General features: G+C 40.3%; 1 protein-coding gene across 1 annotated transcript; it reads right to left on the bottom strand.

Moving 5' to 3' along the window:
• Positions 1-8,801: 8,801 nt before the first annotated feature.
• LOC138899259 (uncharacterized) lies at positions 8,802-9,241 on the bottom strand. Its single transcript, XM_070185403.1, has 2 exons — positions 8,927-9,241; positions 8,802-8,828 (listed from the first exon to the last, which is right to left on the bottom strand). The coding sequence occupies exons 1-2, from the start codon at positions 9,239-9,241 to the stop codon at positions 8,802-8,804; spliced, it is 342 nt and encodes a 113-aa protein (XP_070041504.1).
• Between the last annotated feature and the right edge of the window lie 12,984 nt (positions 9,242-22,225).

Genomic DNA, 22,225 nt, shown 5'->3' with positions numbered 1-22,225 from the left:
TTGGTGTGAGTGATGGATTTAGGCAATGCAGCTCCTCCAAAGAAGTGTAGCACCATGTTGTGTATATCAGCACCAATAACATCCCAGCATGTTTGATAAAACAAGCCAGTGAATCCATCAGGGCCACTAGCACTCTCCCCACTAAACTCAAAAACTGCTGCCCTTACTTCTTCAATTGTTGGCAATCTGCTAAGTTCCAAATTCTGATCCATAGTGACCATTGAAGGTACATTATTGAGCAAGGGAAATTCAGAAGCATCACCTTCATTTGTGAACTGTTTTTGATAGAAGTCCACTGCAGCTGTAGCCAATTACTCCTGGTCTTCAATCCATACCCCACTGCCACTTTTGATCCTCTTCAGTTGCAATTTATTTCTTTTGCCATTGACATGGTTGTGAAAGAAACTTGTATTCCTATCTCCTTCAGCAAACCAATTCATCCCAGCTTTTTGCTTCCAATACTGCTCCTCAATATTCAAGTATTTCTTCAATTCAGATTGAGCCTTTTGAAGCACAATCCTATTCTCAGTTGTAGGCTCTTCTTCAAACAACATATCCTTCACCCTAACAATGTCCTCCAAAATAGCCAGTTGCTTGAAGATATCACCAAATGTTTTCCTATTCCATTTTGAGAGTGTTGCCTTCACCCTCTTGATTTTCTGCTTGAACATCAGAAACGGATCCCCTATGAAATCAGCTTCCCAATTCTGCCACACCACATCCATAAATGTAGCATGCTTTGTCCAAAAGTTCAAGAATCTGAAAGGCTTGACAAACTTGGTTGTCTGCACCCCACATGTCATTAGCAATGGTACATGATCTGATCTAGTTCTAATTAGATGCTCAACTTCAATAGTTGGCAATATGTTCTGAAATGGAAAATTCACAAAGATCCTATCCAATCTCTTGAATATACACTCAGCATTGGATCTCCCATTCCACCATGTGAATGGACTTCCTTTGTAGCCTTGCTCAAACAAACCACAAGAGTTTACACAAAATGCAAAATCCTCATATTTAGGAGGGTGTACTGGAAGTCCCCCTGTTTTCTCGTCTTCATGCAATAACACATTGAAATCCCCTCCTACCAACCATGGTAATTCCATATCACTTGCTAAATAATACAAGTGATCCCACAACCCCAACCTCTCAATTGCTGAACATTTTGCATAAATAAATGTCATCATCATGTGCTGCCCCAGGTCATGGTGAAACACTCTCACAGTCACCTGTTGCTCAGTATCCTCCACTAATTCCCATTCCATAACTGCATCGAAGAACAACCATATTTGCCCATTAATATTTGTATAAGCAGTCTCCATATTCAACCTCCTTTCATATCTCTCAATGAGTCCCTTCTTTTGAAAAGGCTCCATCAATGCAACTATACAAAAATTATGCTCCCTATTCATATTTATCACCCTAGGAAAATCCTGTTGTGTATTCACAGACCTTATGTTCCATATTAATGTTTTGATCATTATCTAGATAGAGAAGCTGCCCTCCTAGGCATTATTCTTGAAGGTTGTGATGGATCTTTACTCTGATTCTTCTTAGTTTTTTTTACCTCCTTTAGCACTAGTTGTGGGTGATAAATCCCCTTCCCTAGCCACTCGTTTGAAGTTTTCAGCAGTTGATTCATCATCTCCTTCATCTTCCATTGGATTTTGTCTCAATAAGTCTTCATCAATTGGTGTCACATTGTGTGTAAATAAATCATGTAAATGTTGTATAGGAGTCTTAGTTAGAACATTAAGATGTAGTTTCATGGTTTGATTAGTGCCAGATTCCATAGGAACTTCCTCTATTTCCCCGGATGCTCTTGGAACAATTGCCCGCTCATCAGCCTGTTCATACTCCTTGAATTGTTGCTCATGGACATACGCCGGAACACCATCTACATAGGCCAAAATTTCTCCAGTGGCTCGAAGGTTGGGGTTTACTGTAGCTTCCTCATCAAGTGAACTTGGTTTTAGGCCTGGCGTCGCCAGCCTATCGCCAGGTGTGCCTGGATTTAGGCCTGGCGTCGCCAGCCTATCGCCAGGTGAGCTTGGCTTTAGGCCTGGCATCGCCAGCCTATCACCGGGTGAGCTTGGATTGTTGTCCTTCTTCACCTTGTCTTCTATTGTCTTTGTTTTGCCCAGCTGATCATTCTTAACCTCAACGGCATCGCTCCCTAAGACCTTTGTAGAGTTTACCTCATCAAGATCCTCCATCCGCCCATAATCTTTAAAAGTTTGAGATTTAATCGCATGACAAGATTGGTTTGTGGTCACATTGAGTTGTTTTAGCTCCTCTTTCCTAGTCCCAAACCTTCTATGAACCCAGTCGATTGTGGACTGAATCCCAGAAGGAGTAGGACCATCTTTAGAACTGAAGACTGGTTTTCCCCCACCAAAACCAGTTGGTTGTTCTCGTTTATATCATTTTTTTCCTCCTCTAATACTGCAAATTTATTCCTTGTTTGAACCTTGTTTGTCTGATCTTCTTCGACCTCCATCAGTGCAAAGTTATTGTGCACCTGCTGTACACCAGCATTCACTGGCATGATTGCATTGCCAGTTTGCTCTTGTACCTGGGTTTTGTTACTTTTGTTGGTTCCCCGATTATCCCGAACTTCCTTCCACTGTGCACCTACGTTCCCGACTACTTTTCCACTCGTGAGAATCATTAAAGGGGTACTGTGATTTTTGGTTTTTCCTTGTTCATCAGCAGCAGAATTCCAGTTGTTCAACTCAGCAAGATCATTCCTTTTCTTGCTGCTTCAATTCTCAATAAGCTCGGGGTGCAAATGCCAACATTCAATTTCATCATGTCCTTGTAGTTTACACTCCTTACAATATTTTGGTAGCATGTCATACTGAATTCTTACCCATTCTGTTCGAATACCACCAGAAGCTTCATCATCAATATCCAATCGCACCTTTTTATGTAGTTCGACCAACAAATCGACAAGAACATTTACTCTTGCGCAACTCGGCCTAGTTTTGTTTGTAGTTGCCGCGTCAAGACACACTGGCCTTCCCACAATTGTAGCCAAAGAAAACAGAGTTTCCTTTACAAAAAAAGTAGGCAGCAGTCCAGGAAAAGAAACCCACGCCATCGCCATCGGGGTTTCTTCACCCGCCTTAAATTTTGCATCGTAGATAAGAGTACGCAATTGGTATTCGTACCCATCTTTGGCTTTGATGTAGTACGTACTCTTCGATGTGAAATCGAGAAAATATTTCCATAGAGTTAATCTAATTAACACATGACGATCTCTAAGGAATCCGATATTAGACTCACCTTTGATACCACATTGAGTTGGAATTATTCGGTGAAGCTCGTGAATCTCCGGAGAACCATATGACAGCTTTCCAACGATAGCATATTGGAGGCCTTCAATCACGTTCATTCTATCTACTTCTGCCTCTGTGAATTTAACCACTGGTTGGCCATTCAAATACACCGCTCGTCGCATTGGAATGGGTTGAATTGAAGCTGCAGCAGTAGCCGTCGCTGGAGGATTTAAAGAATTTGGTTTCAAAATCTTCGAGTAATCTAGAGGAGCTGGGTTGGAGTTAGTTGTTGTATGTTGTTGTGCAACGCTGGGGGAGGGCGGACCAGCCGGAAAAGCTGGTTGGTGGCCGGCCATTGTGGCCATTGAAGCCTAAAGCTCCAGCTTTGTCCGCGATTCACTAATTTGTGAGTTAGACGTGCAAAGAAGAGACAAAAATTATGTTATATATTTGAGGGCGAATGATCCTAAACGGGGAAGAATAAAACACCATTTTTCAAGTACCTCAACACTATCAAGATAGTTGATGTGTGGATAGGCACGAATTGCTATAGTCAGTTGAGACTAATACCGTGCGTCGAAGTAAAAATCAGGCATTTTAGAAATGATTGGAGGGTTAGGGATTTTTGCTCTAACGCTTATAAGAATGGAGAAAAGAAATAATCTCAATTGAGATGGTGTTGTCGGACCCGTGCTAAATTGCGGGAATGTAGAATCACCCACAAGTATGTATGCAAGAATATACTCAGTAATTTAAAATCCTCATAAAGATTCTTAGCACGTTCGAGGACGAACGTTTATTTAAGAGGTGGAGAATGTAATGACCTGACTTGTCGTTTCAATAATTTAAGTCCCGTTCGGCGGCATAAGTCCCGGAGCAGCTTCGCATTATGCGTATTGACTTGCGTGCATGGTTGAATTCAGTTACCGGATGATTCAGAGTGATTTGGGATACTTGGTCCCTAAAAAGGAAGCTTAAGTCTTAGGATTTTGACCATAGTTGGAACTGTGTGAAGACGACTCTGGAATGGAGTTCCGTCGGTTCAGTTAGCTCCGTATAATGATTTTGGACTTAGGAGCGTGTCCGAAAAATTATTTGGAGATCCGTAGTAGAATTAAGCTTGAAATGGCGAAACTCAAAATTTTGGAAAGTTTGACCGGAGGGTTAACATTTTGATATTGGGGTCAGAATTCGATTCCGGAAGTTGGAGTAGGTCCGTAATGTCGAATGTGACTTGTGTGTAAAATTTGAGGTCAATCGGACGTGATTTGATAGGTTTAGTCATAAATGGTAGAAGTTGAAGTTTCAAAGTTCATTGAGCTTGAATTAGGGTGCGATTCATGATTTCGATGTTGTTTAATGTGATTTGAGTCTTCGAGCAAGTTCATGTTATATTATGGGATATGCTGGTATGATTAGACGGGGTCCCGAGGGGCTCGGGTGTGTTTCGGACCAAATTGGAGCTGTTTGGACTGATGTTGCTGAAGACTGGTTTCCTTCTTAGCGAACGCGAAGGGAGTCCCGCGTTCGCGGAGGGGAATTTGAGGGGGCTGTTGGTTGGCCTTCATAAACGCGAAGCAGGGGATGCGAACGCAAAGAAGGAACTGGCCAAGCCTTCGCAAACGCGGCCAAGGCAACGCGAACGCGAAGAAGAAAGGAAGAGTGTGGCCTGAGGTCGTTTGGCCTCCGCGAAGGCGAAGCAGCTGGTCAACTGGTCATCGCGAACGCAACGAGGAGTTCGCGAATGCGAAGAGGAAATGATGGGGCAGAAACAGTTGGCCTTCGCGAACGCGATGAGGAGGTCGCGAACGCAATAAAAGATTTGAGGCAGTTGGGTTTTGGCCTTCGCGAACGCGAAGCAATGGTCGCGAACGCGAAGAAGGCCTATCTGGGCAGAATTAAAAGTCCCAAAAACGGCGGTTTGAGTTCATAACTCAAAATCTAATTGGGAGCTCGGTAGAAGGCGATTTTTGGAGAGATTCTTACGTGGGTGTTTGGGGTAAGTGATTCTTACCCAGTTTTGATTAATTTCCATGATTATGTCTTTGAATCCATCATTTAATTCGGATTTAATGGAGGAAAATCAAGATTTTTGTTAAATCTTCCAAAAACAAAAATTTAAGATTTGGAAGTCGAGTTGTTATTGGAATTCGATAAAATTGGTATGGTTGAACTCATATCGGAATGGGTGTTCGTATTTCATGAAAATTATGTCGGGTTTCGAGGGGCGGGCCCCGCGTTGACTTTTGTCGACTTTTTTGGAATAAATTTTTAAGTCGACGTATTATTATCCGGAATTGTTTTCGCTGAATTTTAATGAAGTTATACAATTAATTTGGATAGATTTGAGCTATCCGGAGGTCAATTAAAGCAAGAAGGCTATTTTGGAATATCAGCCTAACTTCAAAAAGGTAAGTGTCTTGCTTAACCTCGAGTGGGGGATTTACCCCTTATTGAGTCCTATGTGTCATTTATGAAATATGAAAAGCCGTGTACGTGAGGTGACGAGTACGTACCCGGGCTTATACGTGCAAAATTTATTGAATTAAAGTCTTAGGCATTATTGTGTAGTAAATTAAAAAATTATTAAATCTTTTGTTTGCCATGCCTAAATCCTTATTGTTGAATTTATTTTTATATGATAATTTGATGTGATTGTTACTTGAAATATTTATGAAATTTCGTGAGTATTGTTGGTTTAATATTTCTTGGAAATTAATTCCAATATGAATTTTCTTAGGCAAATAATTAATTTAAGCGAGCTTAAGAATAAATATTAATATAATTATCTAAATTTGCATTAATGAAGGTTTTACTTTATGCTGAGTAATTTCTATCTCTATTGATTATTTTTGGGTGTTATATACATTGTGTGGAGCCTTGGGGTATTTGTTGTGAAATTAATTAATTTTGTTATATCTTTGAAATTTGGATGTGGCCATTAGGTAAATTGTGATATGAATTGATTTTATTATATTATCGTGTTAATTTTTCGTGTAAATTGTTGTGTTGTGTGCGTTATTATTTTGGGGAGATAAGGGTGGCATTTCACCGTTGATATTATGTGGGTATAAGGGTGGCATTTCAGTGTTGTTGTGTTTGTTAAAATATTGTCTGGGCGGAGCGATAAGGGTGGCTATAGGAGCGATAAGGATGGCAATAAGAGCGATAAGAGTGGTTATTGATATTGTCTGGGCGGAGCGATAAGGGTGGCTATAGGAGTGATAAGGGTGGCAATAGGACCGGTAAGGGTGGCTATTGATATTGTCTGGGCGGAGCGATAAGGGTGGCTATAGGAGTGATAATGGTGGCAATATGAGTGATAAGGGTGGCTATTGTCAGGGACGATATGTGATGATGTGGGGTTGTGGTGTTGATAATTTTCATGTGATGTTGTGATTTTTTTGTGTTTATTTTTATACCTTGTGCAATTTGTCTTGTTGTTGGTAAATTGATAACAATCTTATTTATGTTGAAATTGATAGCATATGATTATTGCCGGGCGGATTATAAAATCAAATGTGAGCATGAGGTGCCGTGAGTAAATAATGAGGATATTTGGCACGTGAATTGTCCATGCAGTTGTGATATGAAATGTGGGCACGAGGTGCTGTGATGAAATGATAATGATAATTGGCACGCGAATTGTCCGTGCAGTTGTGATATGAAATGAGGGCACGTGGTGCCAGAAAAATATGATGATTTAATTATGGGCACGAGGTGCTGTGGAAATATGAAAATGGTCTGAGACCCGTGTTTACGAAAAATATGAAAATAGGCTGAGACCCGTATTTTTATGATTATGAAATGAGGTGTCACATGGTGACTTTTTAATTGAAAGAATTATATTCAAAATATTTATTTGGAAGGATTTTTACTTAGAAAGTATTATATGAAAGAATTGTATTTGAAAGATATTTATTTTAGGAAATTATATTTGAAAATATTTATTGAAAGAATTATATTTGAAAAGTAATTATTTGAGAAAATTATATTTGAAAAAGAGTTATCCGGAAGAATTATATGTGAAAGACATTTATTTGAAGGACTTGATTTAATTGGGTATAATTGTGTTTATTAATTGTTGAGTGATATTAATGGTATTCTTGTTGTATGTTGTGCATATCACTGGTTATTTTATCATGCCCTTATTGTTATTTGTTTTCTTTTATTTTGTATATTATACTGCACATGTTATTAGACTAGTGAGTGTCTTGACTATACCTCGTCTCTACTCCACTGAGGTTAGTCTTGATACTTACTGGGTACCGACCGCGGTGTACTCATACTACACTTCTGCATATTTTTGTGCAGAGCCAGGTATTGGAGATATCGGACTTGAGCAGAGTTAAAGCGCGATCGTAAGGATTCAAGATAGAGCTGCTTGGCCGTCGCATCCCTTGGAGTCTTTTCATTTCATTGTACTGTTAATTTGTAGTCAAACAGTATTGTATATTCGGTCTTCGTGATCATTTCATGTATTTAGTTAGAGTTTGTGACCCAGTACTACCAGTCTTGGGAGGTTGTGTATTGTAATTATTTTCGCTGTTAGTTTCTATAAAAAAAATGGCTTCAAAAGGTAATTGAAATCGGCTTACCTAATCTTAGAGACTAGGTGCTATCACGACGCATGTGGTAGAATTTTGGGTCGTGACAATAGGAAGATGTAGAGGTCGAGTATTAGGGTTGTAGGTTAGGAGGTAGTTGAGTCTTGTCTTACTTCGTACAATTGTGAGACTAGTCTGGTAGGGGTTTTGTCTAAGCTAGCTAGTGGCAATGTCGTGTCTTACTATTTTGCTTTTTAGTGCCGGACCTATTTACTAGCTATCACTTTTGTTTTTCATCTTTCTTCTGGATTTCATGATGTTTCTATTGTTCCTATGATTTCTGCGGTGATACTGATATTGTCTCTTTTTGTTTTTTTGTCTTTTTGTACTCTTGAGCCAAGGGTCTTTCGGAAACAGCCTTTCTACCTCTTCGGGGCAGGGGTAAGGTCTGCGTACACACTACCCTCCCCAGACCCACTAGTGAAATTTCACTGGGTTGTTATTGTTGTTGTTGCAATCTTGTTTTCATGCTAATTCCACAGATAATGATCAAGGAGTAGTATATTGTGCGTGTCTTTTAGTAGTTTGTTCTAATATAAGGGCTATTGACATCAAGGAATATGATAAATATAGAGTTGAATAATCGAAGATTAAAAAAGAGTAGATGGGATAACACATTTGGCTAAAACAAATTTGCTTAGGCTAAAAAGAAAAGAAATAATGCAAACCAACCACCAAATTCTTGATTTTCCGAATGTGCTATACACTAACTAAAGCAAATGGGATAACATCAATAATTAATCATAATTTTTGATACTTCATATTGAAAAGAAAATGAGGAAACAAATTAAGACAATTTCTTCATTGCAATGTAAACTTTTAGTTTCACAAAGGGTGAAAACCCTTTATATATATATATATATATATATATATATATATATATATATATATGTGTGTGTGTGTATATCATGTCTCACCATTCTCTTGTGAATAGTGTAAACTGAAAACAAAGAGGGGCAAAAAGAGAGGAAATTTTGAACTTTTATTTTTGTTTTCCTTTTAGGGAAAAATTCAAGAGAGCACTGGTGGAAGACTAACCATGGCTTCTCTACTCACAAGCATTTTCTTTAAAGATTTTAATTGGCAAATAAATTGTTTGTAAACCCCACCTTTAGCAACAGAAAATGTTAACAATATGCTCTTTTTCAGCGTATTTAATCTCCTTCCAATCTTGATCTTCAACTTGTAGAATTTCACTTTCAGCCATCGTACGTTCTTTCTCTGAGACACAACATAATCTGCTTTATTTAGTGACTTATAAATCAAGAACTGTGCTTTTCTATGTTCTATATCTTCTGGGGCTTCCTTTTCAATCTTGGAATAAACATGTTGTTTATTGAGAAAAGTAGTCATTTAGAAAATTGGATATTTTTTGGTATAAGAAAAATAGAATAGAAGAGCTTCAGAAAATTAAATATGGGAATTGAATTGAAACACTTAGAAGTGAGGGTGAAATGGAAGAAATATTTATAGTGGAAATAAAGAGTATTTTGGAACAATTATTTATAGTGGAAAACATTTAGATCTTGATTTGCTGAATATATATTCTGAATTATGACTTGCTTAGTTGTCTTACTTTTAAGGGGTACGTTTTTTTATTCAACCAAAATCTGCTTTGTATTTAGGATATCCACGGCTAATATATCACTATTTTCTAAAGACACACACATATATATTGAATTTTTACCGAACTTTGTGGGTGCCGGTAACCCTCAGTATTGCATAGGTTTGCCTGTGGTTAACGGGGAACTCTCAAGCTTATATGACAATTGAAATATAAAAAATATAAATTAATTACTCACTTGTTTTAATTCAGATGACACATTTGGCTTATCGAGAGTCAATTTGATTAAACTTTGAAGTTAAATTGAACTAGTACAATTCGGTATTTTAAAATTAAAATTTAGATATTTAAAAACTATACGAAAAGTACTATAAATTGTAATTTTTCTCATGTCAGTATGATTAAAATAAATATTTAAAATATTGATCAAAATTCATACAATTTGACTCTCAATAAACAAAATGTGTTATCTAAATTGAAACCGAATAAATATCACAAAAAAGTTATAAATGTCTGGCGATGAACTGGTAGGAATAGAATACTAAAAGTGGTGTAAATAATTGTACTAATATAATGTATGTGGCAGCTAATAGTATCAACAGAAAGTCAGGAAACAATTGTAAGGCAATACTTATTAGGGTCACTACATTTGTCTGTTTAGTTGCAGTTAAAAGCCTTTGTTTTTGTTAATGTCAACTACATGATATGTCTGCCGGCTTCCCTTACTAGGTCTATATGTATTTCTACGCATTTCGATGTGCTCAAGAGTTGCTGCCTTCTTGTGGGCTCAATTGATGCATTGACGTATGAGACCTCGAAAGTTGCTTCTCAAGTGTAAATAACTGAACGTTCTGTCAATCCAGAAGTTTTTTTTTGTGACAAGATCTAGGGTGAATCCACAATTTTAAATCAACACACCTGAAAAATATTGCACTAATATATTTTTTTAATTCTAATTTATATCAAGGTATTTGATTATACACGGAGTTAAAGAAAGATTTTGTTTTTGAAATTTATAATCTAAAACATGTCATAATTTTTTATAATATTAAAAGATATTATTTTTGTGGAAAGATTAAAAATAAACGTGACACTTAAATTAGGATAGGAAGAATATTACTTTTTTATAATTGTTCAAGGATATTGTATACTGTCAAAACCGAGTTTGCCCTTCGTATGACTAATCGAGACTAGAACATGATAGACCAAGGTTCAACCTCGTGTGATATCGAGTCATGATGCGAAGTTAGATTGTCGGGCTCGTGACCCAGAGACCAATCAAGATCGAGATCGAGCAAAATAGAAACTGATCAAGATCGAGATCAACCAATATCGAGATCGAGCAAAATAGAGACCGATCAAGATAGAGATCGGCCAAGATCGAGACCGAGCAAAATAGAGATCGATCAAGATCGAGATCGGCCAAGATCGAGGAAAGCTTATCGAGCCAAAAACAGAAAGTTAAAATATCCGCAATTGGGCAAGAATCTCGGCGGAACTCCCGGCGTATATCAAGGAGAGGCCAATTAATTAATCTATCACGAGATTCCTTATTGTATTTAGAATTATATTGAGAGTAGGACTTCCCTACTATATAAAGGGGGTCTGATCATTTGTAGAAGGCATGATTCATTCAATACAATACAAAGCAATACATTGCCTTCTTTCAGCCTCATTATTTTGTTGCTTTGTTCATATATTAGTGGAATCTTCACTTGGTTCGAGGGTGATCGAACTTAAGGGCCAAGGCTAGTTGATTCATTTGGTTTGCATTTATTTCTTTTATAGTTAATTTCAATACTAATATACATATTTTCTCAATTGGTGTCAAGTGATATCACGTATCCTTAGAACCGCGTATAAATTCAGTTATTTTTCGTTTTTCGGGTAAACAGTTTGGCGCCCACCATTTTTCGGGTAAAACACATAATTTTACACTTGCTCTTTGAAGTGTCTTTGATTTCAGGCTAAAGATGACAAACTCTCAATTACTGCCCTTGTATATCGACAACGAATCTGGCCATCAAGGTGAGACTAACAATGTGACGCCTAGTGATGTAAGGTCACCCGCTGACCCCGTTGGGACTCGAGCCATGGATCTGATTGATATTAATTCACATGTGGCCATCGACGTGAACCAGTATACTGGTCCTGAAAACAGCGTCCATGGTGGAACCCGATCTGCAGCTCGAAATACCCAAAATATCGGAGAAGACGGGATCAGCCTACGAATGATCTTTGAAATGCTGCAAGCTCGGCAGGTGGCGATAGCTCAGTTGCAGAGCCAAACTCAGGCACCGAGTAGGGCTAAGCCTGGTCCACCCCAAGAAGTCACCCATAGAATGGGGCCAGCCGTGGTAAGGTCAAATGAATAAGACTCGGGGAATAACCCAGAAATTATAAAAATAATCAAGGAACTGACAAAGCGGATAGAGTCAGGGGAAAAGAAGATCGAAGCAAACTTCAAGAAGTTAGAAACTTATAACTCCAGGGTTGATCAGCTCCCGAGGGCACCACCAATATTGAAGGGTTTGGATTCCAAGAAGTTCGTACAAAAGACCTTCCCCCCGAGCGCGGCTCCCAAACCGATCCCCAAGAAGTTCTGCATGCCCCATATTCCTAAGTATAATGGAACAACCGACTCCAACGACCATGTCACCTCTTACACGTGTGTGATTAAAGGGAATGATCTAGAGGGAGACGAAATCAAATTCATGCTACTAAAGAAATTCGAGGAAACCCTGTCAAATGGAGCAATGATATGGTACCACAATTTACCACCTAACTCTATCAATTCTTTTGCCATGCTTGCAGATTCTTTTGTAAAAGCATATGTCGGGGCCATAAAGGTCGAGACTAGGAAGTCGGACCTTTTCAAGGTAAAGCAGAAAGATAACGAGATGCTCAGAGAGTTTGTGTCTCGGTTCTAAATGGAACGAATGGATCTACCACCGATAGCCGATGATTGGGCTGTTAAAGATTTCACTCAAGGACTAAATGAACGAAGCTCAATGGCTTCACTGTAGTTGAAACAAAACTTGATTGAATACACGGCTGTCACCTGGGCCGATGTACATAATCGATATCAATCGAAGATTAGAGTCGAAGAAGACTAGCTGGGGGCTCTATTCGGATCTGTTTATCCTATCAGGCCTGTTGACAGAACCAAAAGGGGCATTGATCGAGAACCAAGGTTGAACAGGGATCGATACTAGCTGTATAACGAATATCGTAGGGGCAATAATATAACGACCCGATCGGTCGTTTCGAGAGTTATAGCCCCATTTCCCCCATTTCTACTTCTTTATGTGTTAATCAGTTGTATTGTGCTATATCGGATTGGTTGGTTTGGGTCCGGAGTGGTTTCGGATTGGATTGAGACACTTAATAGGCGTTTGGACATAAGAATTGTAAAATTCAAAAAAATGGTGAAAATAATTTTCAAGTGAAAATGGTTTTTGAAATTTAGAGTTGTGTTTGCACATAAATTTCAGTTTGGGTTGTTTTTGAAGTTTTGTGAGTAATTTGAATGAAAATTTTGAAAACTAGCTTTTTGCAGTTTTTCAAATTTTCGAAAATTTCCAAAATGCATCTTCTAGTAAAAATTGGAAATTTTATGAACAAATGCTGACTTTGAAAAACGAGAATTGTTTTTGGAAAAATCTTCGACCAAATTGTATGTCCAAACGGGCCCTTAATCTCTAAAGTAGAAGCTTAAGTTGGAAAAGTCAATCGGATGTTGACCTATATGTAAACGATCTTGGAATTTAATTTTGATGGTTCTGTTAGCTCCGTTAGGTGATTTTGTACTTAAGAGTGCGTCCGGAATGTGATTTGGAGGTCCGTAGTGGAATTAGGCTTGAATTGGCAAAAGTTGGAAATTTGGCGATTTCGGTCGACAACGGAAAATTTGATATCGGGGTCGGAATAGACTTCCGAAAGTTGGAGTAGGTTCGTGGTGTCATTTGTGACGTGCGTGTAAACTTTGAAGTCATTCAGACGTGGTTTGGTAGGTTTCGGCGTTGCTTGTGGAATTCAGAAGATTAGAAGTTCTCAGGCTTGAATTCGAGGGTAATTTGGTGCTTTGATGTGTTTTAAGTGATTCGAAGGTTCAACTAAATTTGTATGTTGATATATGACTTCTTGGTATTTTTGGTTGAGGTCCCGAGGGCCTCAGGTGTGTTTCGAATGGTCGACAGATCAGTTTTTGGTGTTTGAGAGCAGTTGGTGTGAATTCTGTTGGTGTTTCCGCACCTGCGAAAGGGGAGTCGCAAGTACGAGGCCACAGGTGCGCTTGAGAAGTCGTAGGTGTGGGCAGAGCTGGGCTAGGCAGGATGCATAGGTGCGAGATAGTGGTCGCATCTACGAGCCCGCAGGTGCGTAATCTGCATGTGCGAGGTTTGTCCGCAGACGCGGAACCTGGGATCCTAAGTGAGCTCCGCACCTGTGATGGATTTTCTGCAGGTGCGGTGGCGCAGAAGCGAGAATTGGTCCGCAGGTGCAAAAGGCCTGGGCATAAAATATAATAAGAGACTTCGCGAATTTTGGTCCATTTCTCACCATTTTCAGTTGGTTTTGAAGCTTTTGGGGGTGATTTTGAAGAGAGATTTAAGGGGTTATCAGTGAGGTAAGTTGCTTGAGCCCTAATACTCATATTTATGGTGATTTTCCGTTGTTTAATCATGTAATTAGTGGAAATTAGGGACGAAAATGAGGGGTTAAGGCTTGGGATTTTGGAGAATTTAATTTAAGGATTTGAGGGACCAAATGATGTCGGATTTTTATAAATTTTGTATATATGGACTCGTGAGTGAATGGGATTTCTAGTTTTGTAAATTTTGTCGGATTTCGAGACGTGGGCCCGGTGGACGGGTTTGAGCTGATTTCGGGATTTTGGTCTAATTTGATAGTTTTTTTTTTGTGGAATTCATTCCATTAGCGTATATTGATGGTATTGTACTAATTATGAATAGATTCGGAGCATTTAGAGGCCGAGTCGAGAGGCAAGAGCATCGCTAGGTAGAGATTTGACTGGTTTGAGGTAAGTAACGATTGTAAATCTAGTCCTGAGGGTATGAAACCCCGGATTTCGCATCATTTTACTATTTTTGAGGTCACGCACATGCTAGGTTATGGACATGTGGACGTGCACCGACGGGGATTGTGACTTGGTCCGTCACGTGGCAACTGTAAAGTTGCATATTTTGTTGAAACTATATGATACTTATGTGTTTTAGAAAGAGTTTCTGTAAATTGGGCTAAATGACGTGTTTGGGCCTTATGCCAGTGTTGTTTGGACCCTTAGGGGCCTTTTCTTACTATTTTCGATTGAAAATCTATACTCAGTCATGGTTATACATGTTTACTGTATAACTTAGTTTTTATTACTCTGTTTTTATGCATATAAATATTGTTTTGAGCTGAATACCCCATTTTACTGAGAGCCCGAGTGGCTTGAGAGGTTTATGACTGAGTGAGGCCGAGGGCCTGATTGATTTATGCCATGATTTGGCTTGATATAGCGCTTCGGCTGAAGGAGCCCCTTCGGAGTCTATACACACCCCTAGTGAGCGCAGGTACCTACGAGTGATTGTGAGGTTTGCCCGAGCGACTGAGAGGCATGACGGGAGGCATGAGTGATGGTGAGGTCTGCCCGAGGGGCTGTATACGAGTGATTGTGAGGTTTGCCCGAGGGGCTGTATATGAGTGATATTGCTCGAGAGGCTGATTATGATTTCATTATTCTTGCTCACTTTTGCATTAAGCCTTTATTTGAAAAACTGTTGAAAGATGTCTTTAAATAATTTTACTGGAACTGGATTTAAATGAGCTGATTTGATTCAAACCCTGGTTTTAAAAGCATGCTGTATTTTACTGAATATTTGTGATATGAATTTTACTTGCATTACTGCTCGTCACTACTTCTCAGTCTTTATTTACTGTTGTTGTTTACTGAGTTGGCATACTCACGTTACTCCATGCACCTTGTGTGGAGATCCAGGTGTAGCTGGACACGGTAGCGGCTGTTGACCATTCCGGTTGCAGATTTTCTCGGGGATAGCAAGGTAGCTGTCTGGCGATCTCAACCCTGCTCTTCTCCCTCATATATTCCTTTAGTTGTATTTAGCTATTTTTTCAAACTATGTTAGTCTCGATATTGTCAGACAAATTGTAGTAGATGCTCATGACTAGTGATACCTCGATGTCGGGCTTTTCTTTTCTGAACTTTTGTTTTGATTTGACTCCTTTACGAAGGTTTTTATGTTAAATACCCTTGAAATTTTTTTTAAAATGAAAATATCGGTTTGTTTTGGAAGAAATGATCGAGGCCAGATCTCTCAAAGGCTTGTGAGCAAGAATAGTTTTAAAGGCATACCGGACCTAAAGAAGCACCACAATTGTTGAAATATAACTTCAATGTTGATGCATCTGCCATCGTATCGGCTATCGGACGCATCAAAGATACTAAATGGCCTCGACCTCTACATACCGATCCAGCCCATAGAAATCTCAACAAAATGTGCAAGTATCATGGTACCATGGCCACAGAACGGAATATTGCAGACAATTGAGAGAGGTAGTTACCCGGTTATTTAACGACGGGCACCCTCGGGAGTTTCTAAGTGATCGAGCCAAGACTCATTTCAAAAACAGAGAATCCAACAGACAAATGAACAAGAAGAACCGCAACACGTTATTCACATGATTATTGGAGGAGTCGATGTTCCCCAAGGGACGGTATTAAAACGCGCCAAGGTGTCGATCACAAGGGAGAAATAAACTCGGGGTTACATACCAGAAGAAACCTTGTCCTTTAACGACAAGGACGCAGAAGCGATTATGCAGCCCCATAACGATGCTCTGGTAATATCTGTACTCATGAATAAGACTCAGGTTAAACGTGTGTTAATTGATCCAGGTAGCTCGGCCAACATCATTCGGCCGAGGGTCGTAGAACAACTCGGCCTACAGGACCAAGTTGTGCCTGCGGCCCTAGTGCTAAACGGATTTAACATCGCTTGTGAAACTACTAAGGGCAAGATAACCTTGCTAATAAATGTGGACGGGACCATCCAAAAGATGAAGTTCCATGTGATCGAGGGCGACATGAGGTATAACGCCCTGTTCGGGAGACCATGGATCCACAACATGAGAGCGGTGCCCTCTACCCTTCACCAAGTTCTAAAATTCCCAACAACAGAGGGAATCGAAACAGTCTACGGGGAATTGTTTGCCATTGACAAAGTGATTCTTATATCGACACTCTCATCGATGAAGGGGTCAAATCCTAAGGGAAAACATGAGGCCGAATAGCAATCACAGACGCCGGCCTCGACCCAACTAGAAAAGCAGGTGAGTAACAAAGATGATGATTATGGAGTCCCTCGATCCTTCATGATCCCCGATGACTCCGACGCTACCAAATCAACGGTCGAAGAGATGGAACAAATCATACTAATCTAACGTTTGTCCGAACAAAAGGTATATCTGGGCACGGGGTTAAATCCCGAGATGAGGAAAAAGCTTATTCAATTTCTTATAGCTAACATGGATTATTTCACTTGGTCCCATCTCGACATGACTGGAATCCCACCAGAAATCACCACCCATAAACTAAGCTTGAACTCGAAATTCCATCCGGTGAAGTAGAAAAGAAGACCCCAGTCCGAGATCAAGCACACCTTCATAAAAAATGAGGTAACCAAGTTCCTTAAAATAGGGTCCATCCGGGAAGTAAAATAACTTGAATGGTTAGCAAACATAGTGGTAGTTCCTAAAAAAGGAAACAAACTTAGAATGTATGTAGATTACAAAGACCTAAATAAAGCATGCCCCAAAGATTCTTTTTCTTTGCCTAGTATCGATCGCATGATCGATGTCACGATCGGCCACTAGATCCTCAGTTTTCTCGATGCCAATTTTGGGTACAACCAAATACAAATGAACACAGATGATCAGGAAAAGACCTCGTTCATCACCAAATACTGAACCTACTACTACACTTTAATGCCATTTGGGTTAAAAAATGCCGGTGCTATCTACCAACGCCTAGTAAACCGGATGTTCAAAGAACAAATAAGGAAATCTATGGAAGTTTACATTGATGATATATTAGTTAAGTCCCTACGAGCAGAGGACCATTTGAAGCATTTGCAGGAAACCTTCAGTATCTTGAGGAAATATAACATGAAGCTGAACCTGGAAAAATGCGCGTTCGGGGACGGTTCAGGCAAATTTCTCAGATTCATGGTGTCCAACCGAGGAATCAAGATCAACCCCGATAAGATTAAAGCTATCGAGGACATCACGGAAGTTGACAATGTAAAGGTCGTGCAGAGGTTAACCGGGCGCATAGTTGCCTTGGGGCGATTTATCTCGAGGTCCTCCGATAAAAGCCATCGATTTTTCTCATTACTAAAAAAGAAAAATGACTTCACATGGACACTAGAGTGCCAGTATGCCTTGGAAGAACTTAAACATTACTTATCGAGTCCGCCACTTCTTCACATGCTGAGGGCGGACGAACAACTACACTTATATTTGGCAGTATCGGAGATAGCAGTAAGTGGAGTCCTAGTCCGAGAAGAACAAGGTATGTAATTTCCAATTTCTTATGTTAGACGAACCTTAGGTGAAGCCGAAACTAAGTATCCCCACCTAGAAAAGTTGGCGCTCGCTTTGATAAGCGCCTCTAGGAAACTAAAATCGTACTTCCAATGTCACCCCATATGTATTGTAGCAACTTATCCACTTCAAAATATTTTGCATAAAACCGAGCTTTCGGGACGGTTGGCCAAATGGGCCGTAGAAATCAACGGGTATGATATTGAATATCGACCCCGATTAGCCATTAAGTCTCAAATTTTGGAACACTTCGTGGCCGACTTCACGCCGGCCCTAGTACCTGAGGTCGAAAGAGAATTGTTGATTAACTCATGTACATCCTCAGGAATATGGACCCTCATTACGGACGGTGCTTCGAACGCAAAAGGATCCGGACTCGGCATCGTACTAAAACCACCCATAGGTAACGTGGTTAGGCAATCTATTAAAGCTGTGAAATTGGCTAATAATGAGGCCGAATATGAGGCCATGATTGCAGGTCTCAAACTAGCCAAAGGCTTGGGAGCGGAGGTGATCGAAGACAAATGTGACTCCCTTCTCGTGGTGAATCAGGTTAATGGAACCTTCGAAGTCAGGCAAGAACGAATGCAAAGATACCTAGATAAGTTACAAGTAACTTTGCACTGATTTAAGGAGTGGACTTTGCAATATGTACCTCGAGATTAGAATAGTGAGGTCGAATGCCCTCACAAACTTAGGGTCATTGGTCGAGGACAACGAGCTCAATTCAGGGACAGTCGTACAAATCTTGAGGTCAGTAGTCGAAGAAGGCCACGCCGATATACACTCCACAAGCTTGACCTGGGATTGGAGAAATAAATACATAGAGCATTTGAAAGCCGGAAAGCTTCCCTCAGATCCAAAAGAATCGAGGGCGTTGCGCACGAAGATAACACGATTCACCTTGTTCGAAGACGGAACCTTATTTAGAAGAATGTTCGATGATCCACTAGCGATATGTATGGGACCGGGAGACACCGAGTATGTTCTGAGAGAAGTTCACGAGGGCACTTGCGGAAATCACTCCGGCGTCGAGTCACTAGTTCAAAAGGTAATCAGAGCTGGCTATTTCTGGATTGACATGGAAAAAGATGCGAAAGCATTTGTTCAAAAATGTGACACATGCCAAAGGCATGCACCAATGATTCACAAAACGACTTCATTCGGTCTTGTCACCATGGCCATTCATGAAGTGGGGAATGGACATCGTCGGCCCCCTTCCATGGGCACCAGGTAAAGCTCAATTTATTTTATTTAGGACTGATTATTTTTCAAAGTGGGTTGAAGCGCAGGCCTTCTAGAAAGTTAGGGAGAAGGAATTCATCGGCTTCATTTGGGACCACATCATATGTCGATTCGGGATGCCATCCGAAATTGTTTGCGATTACGGAAAATAGTTCATCGGCAGCAAAGTAATGAAATTTCTCGAGGATCACAAGATTAAAAGAATCATATCAACATCTTATCATCCCAGCGGGAACAGACAAGCCGAATCAACCAACAAAACCATCATCCAAAATCTTAAGAAGAGGCTAACCGATGCCAAAGAAAGTGGAAGGAAATTCTACCCGAAGTTCTTTGGGCATACCGCACAACCTCGAAGTCCAGTACCGGGACTACCCCATTCTCATTAGTTTATAGCACCAAAGTTCTAATATCGGTTGAAGTCGGAGAGCCGAGTTCCAGTTCTGATATGCAACAAAGGAATCAAATGATGAGGCCATGAATACGAACCTAGAATTATTGGATGAAAGGCGTGAAACCGCCCTCGTCCGATTAGCAGCCCAAAAGCAACAGATCGAGAGATATTACAATCGAAGAACCAATCTTCGATATTTTAATGTCGGGGACTTGGTGCTAAGAAAAGTCACCTCCAACACCCGAAATCCCAATGAAGCTACTGCTGAGGTACGCCCATTTTCCATTCCCTTTCTATTTTCAGATTAACATTTGCAGGTGGTCGACAAGGAACGATGATGGATTTTTGAGCAAACGGCATGAAGTCTTTAGGCTTGAAAGCACGTGTTGCACTCTTTTTCTCTCAGACCGATTTTTGTCTCAAATGGGGTTTTTCGGCGAGGTTTTTAACGAGGCAACCATGAATCGTGCTAACTTAGAATAAAGCCCGATTACGAATCGGCACCGAAAATCAATTCAACAATATCCGAGGTTCCTTTGCAATCAACCTCGAATACTGGGGGATACCCTTAGATATGCACTGTCTACTTCATAAAGGGAGGATCTCGATGAAAATGATTTATTGTAAAGGCCAAATGGTCAAAACAAACTGTGCCCATATAGATCGCCCGAGGCCTAGCATAAAATATGTACGCATGTATGATTATTTCAATCAAGAATAAAAGAGAAGTACTTTCCTTACAATCATCAAAATGTTTTAAATATTTTTCCTCTTTACATCCCTTTAAAGAACTTCGTACTTCCGAAAAATAACGAACCCAAGGGAAATACTTAACAGGAATACGAACGATCGCTCCCTCACTCGGGGACTGTTATCTGACTCAAACAACCCAAGTCATCGGGCCTCGGGAGCAAAATACCTAATAGGCAACACCCTGATTCCTGAAGGTCACAACCACCTCACTCGGGGACTATTATCTCAGGCAAGCCCGGATAAAACGGGAAAACAAGCCCAGTGGGTAGCTCCAGAACTAAAAGCCTACGACCAATTTAACACGATTTGGAGACGTCTGAAAGCCGTAATAAAAATAGGCCTTCGAAAAAGAGAAATTCTTTCACAATCGGTTCTAAAGGCTACCTTCGAAAAAAATCTCAAACTTAAGATATTTTCGGGGAAAAAACTTTGGTAACATCGAACCCCAATATCGCCTTAATCCAAAAAGGTAGTCAAGGCAAGGTTTGTTTGAACCCTCGAACATAACCTTATTTCATGCTAAGGCATTTTTAACCTTTGTAAATACAAATGACAAAGTAAAGGAAAAATATGATAGCCGGAAGGAAAAAAAGCCTTATATTTATATACAATAGTTTTTTACAAAGGCCAAATCAGCCTAATAAAAATATTTATAACGGCCAAAAACAGCCTCAGAAAAAATGCAAAAAATAAACAAAAATTCCTAAGAGGCTTATTCTTCATCGGAGGGTGCATCTCCATCATTGGGATTTTCTCCATCTTCGGATTCACCTGAGCTCTCGGAGTCTTCCTCAGGGAAGGCCAGCCTCCGGGCCCTGGCTTCCACTGATTTGGCATTTTCGATCTCAGCCGTAATATCGAAACCCTGGGCATGAACTCCCTCGAGGGCTTCCCTTCGAGCTTCCCATTTATGATCTACCATGCCCTTGGCCTTGGCCTGGATGGTCTCGACGTCGACCCTAAACTAGGCCACTTTGGCATCAGTTGTTGTGTTGGCCACGGTCACCTCAGATCTGGCCACGACAACCTCATACCTGGCCACTTCGAGTTCATTGGCCAAACTTGCCTTATTAGAAACGGCCAAATCCAATCGAGACTGAAGCTCCTTGATCTTCTCGACCTGCACTGAGGCCTTCTCTTTTACAGCTTGAAGCGGGGTCTCGGCTAACTCTAATTGCACTTGGACGGTTTCCTTTTTCAAGGTTAGGATGTCCATGTTCTTTTTGAATTCTTCCGCCTCGGCTTGTATTGCATATACCGGCGACTGGAGCCGTCCAATTTGTTTGAGCCTCTTCTGAACCTACAGAATCAGATCGTTAGTAGTTATCTCTAATTCATTGTGAAGAACTAGGAATACCTACTCGGTCATCTCGGCATGTTCATCTCGAGCCGCCACTAAAACGGCCCGAAGCTTCTCACTGAGAAGCTTGTAAGTATTATTTTTTTCAGTGAGATCCCGAACCTCAGCCTTGTGCTCCTCCCGGATTCGGAGGAAATCCTCATGATGCAACACTGAAGCCTGCAAATAAGGAAGAAGATGTTATAATTATCTACAACTCCGAGTTTAAAAGAAATAATATAGAACCCTCGAAGTTACCAGATTCAGAGCATGTTGGGCCTCATTAAAAAGTTAAGCGGCCCCCACTGCGTTCATCACGGCTTGGTCTTCCTCGGTCACCAAGGATCTAAGGTAGCTAGCAATCCCCACGGGGGAGAGAAAATCCGGGCTTGCTCCGGGATAGAAAGCACTATATTC

The sequence above is a fragment of the Nicotiana tomentosiformis genome, chromosome 9, assembly GCF_000390325.3.
Source record: "Nicotiana tomentosiformis chromosome 9, ASM39032v3, whole genome shotgun sequence".
NCBI classification, from domain to species: Eukaryota; Viridiplantae; Streptophyta; class Magnoliopsida; order Solanales; family Solanaceae; genus Nicotiana; species Nicotiana tomentosiformis.
This window is presented reverse-complemented; position numbering and strand designations above follow the sequence as displayed.

Excerpts from the sequence above, each read along its gene's own strand:
- LOC138899259 (XM_070185403.1), bottom strand. The coding sequence starts at position 9,241 with ATGACTACTTTTCTCAATAAACAACATGTTTATTCCAAGATTGAAAAG. Across the intron at positions 8,829-8,926 it reads TTGTGAGTAGAGAAGCCATG|TTTACACTATTCACAAGAGA; the intron begins GTTAGTCTTCCA and ends CTTTGTTTTCAG.